The sequence below is a fragment of the Lactuca serriola genome, chromosome 1 (assembly GCF_051521515.1).
Source record: "Lactuca serriola cultivar US96UC23 chromosome 1, Lser_US96UC23_V15, whole genome shotgun sequence".
Classification (NCBI taxonomy): domain Eukaryota; kingdom Viridiplantae; phylum Streptophyta; class Magnoliopsida; order Asterales; family Asteraceae; genus Lactuca; species Lactuca serriola.
In genome coordinates, this window is record NC_136408.1 from 167,975,415 (window position 1) to 167,977,057 (window position 1,643).

Genomic DNA, 1,643 nt, shown 5'->3' on the forward strand with positions numbered 1-1,643 from the left:
CTCCCGGGAAGCGGCTGACGACCGTTGTTCTTTGTGATCTTACAGTTATAATCAGGCAACCAAGAAGGTCTCATCTCAGAGTCAGAAGTAAGGTTTCAGGAGGGACAAGGTTCCATCATTTGGCGCCATCCATGCACCCTTTCCCCACTACCTATCCCCTCTAGTTACCATTCCAGCCATACCCCTTTTATGGACCAAGTCCAGGCTACCTTACGCCCCCACAACATGGAATGAGTTCTCAATACCAACAACGGACGTCGACTGCTCCAAACCAGGATGGTTTTTCCCGGAGCGTAACATCTCCGTTTGTTAAAGAGTTGTTGGATTACGAAATACCAAACACTGCAAAGCTCCCGACGCTTAAAACGTACAATGGAACCACCGACCCAGATAGCCACATCGATACATATGAATGGACGATGACGTCGCTAAAGCTTAACGAGAAGTTTTGGTGCACATACTTCCCGACGACGCTCGATGGCAACCCCGGCACATGGTTCAAAACGCTACAACCAGGCAGCATTTCAAACTTCGCTCAGCTCAAGTACCTCTTCCTCACCAACTTCATGCAGCTACGTAAATACAAAGGCGATTCTCAATCAATTATAGGCTGTAAACAAAGGGAAGGGGAGACTGTTCGAGAATACTTTACAAGGTTCATAAACGCTACGCTGGATATACCGGGGCATGACGAAGGGCTCATTGCTGGTGCTTTCACATGGGGACTCCTTCCTGGGCCCCTCTCACAAAAACTCATGGGAAAGAAGCCTTTAACACGAGCTGAGTTGAAAGAAAGAGTGGAGCGATACCTACGCCAGGAGGATGGTGAAGCAGCCAAGCAGGCCTACTTGAACGCTATGGCGACTAGACATCGCCACCCGACCCACACAGATTTCCGGGGGGGAGGAAGACACTATGGCCAAGCAAGAAGACCACCGCCACGTTTTCGACCATTTATTAAAGACGACAGACGGGGTCGCTGCCCAGAAGTATATGCAGTGTCTGAGAAACAGCAGCCAACCAAGTCGCCTAAGAGTCGGTATTGTGAGTACCACAAAAGCAAAATGCATGATACAGCTAGCTGTTCGGTACTAAAGAAGGAGATGGAAGAGAAACAACTTAAGGGAGACCTGGTGGAGATGGCGCGAAGCCTACACGCCAAATTCGATGTTGAGAACGCCAAGGGTCCACCCTGCGAAGGAGTTCAGCCCAAGAAGATATTCATGATACGCAACAAAAGAAGTAGGTAGGAACAGCGGGGCGAGCAAGTCATTGTTAAACCATCAGCACGCGCGCTCACGTTCTCCATACAGGATCCCCGGCCGGACGGCTGGAAAGGTGACAACCCTCTGATAATACAGGCATCCATCAAAGACGTGACTATCCATAGGGTCTATGTCGACACTGGGAGTTCAGCAGGACATCATCTATGAGCATTGTTTCCGGCTCCTTCCGGATCGCTGGAAAGACAATTTGCGGCCTACGACGGGTAGGCTGGTAGGATTCACCGGCCACAGCCTGTGGCCGTTGGGCACGATCCACCTCCCCTTAACAATCACTAGCCACGACAAGCAGCGGAAGAAGACTGCCCTGATAGACTTTGTGGTCATTCGACACTCGGCGGAGCACAACATCATCTTAGG

At 50.6% G+C, this 1,643-nt stretch overlaps 1 protein-coding gene across 1 annotated transcript; it reads left to right on the plus strand.

Annotated features, from left to right (window-relative positions):
* Positions 1–230: 230 nt before the first annotated feature.
* LOC145063895 (uncharacterized) lies at positions 231–1,250 on the plus strand. The gene has a single exon (XM_079011459.1). It carries the CDS (start codon positions 231–233, stop codon positions 1,248–1,250), a length of 1,020 nt encoding a protein of 339 aa, XP_078867585.1.
* Positions 1,251–1,643: the final 393 nt, after the last annotated feature.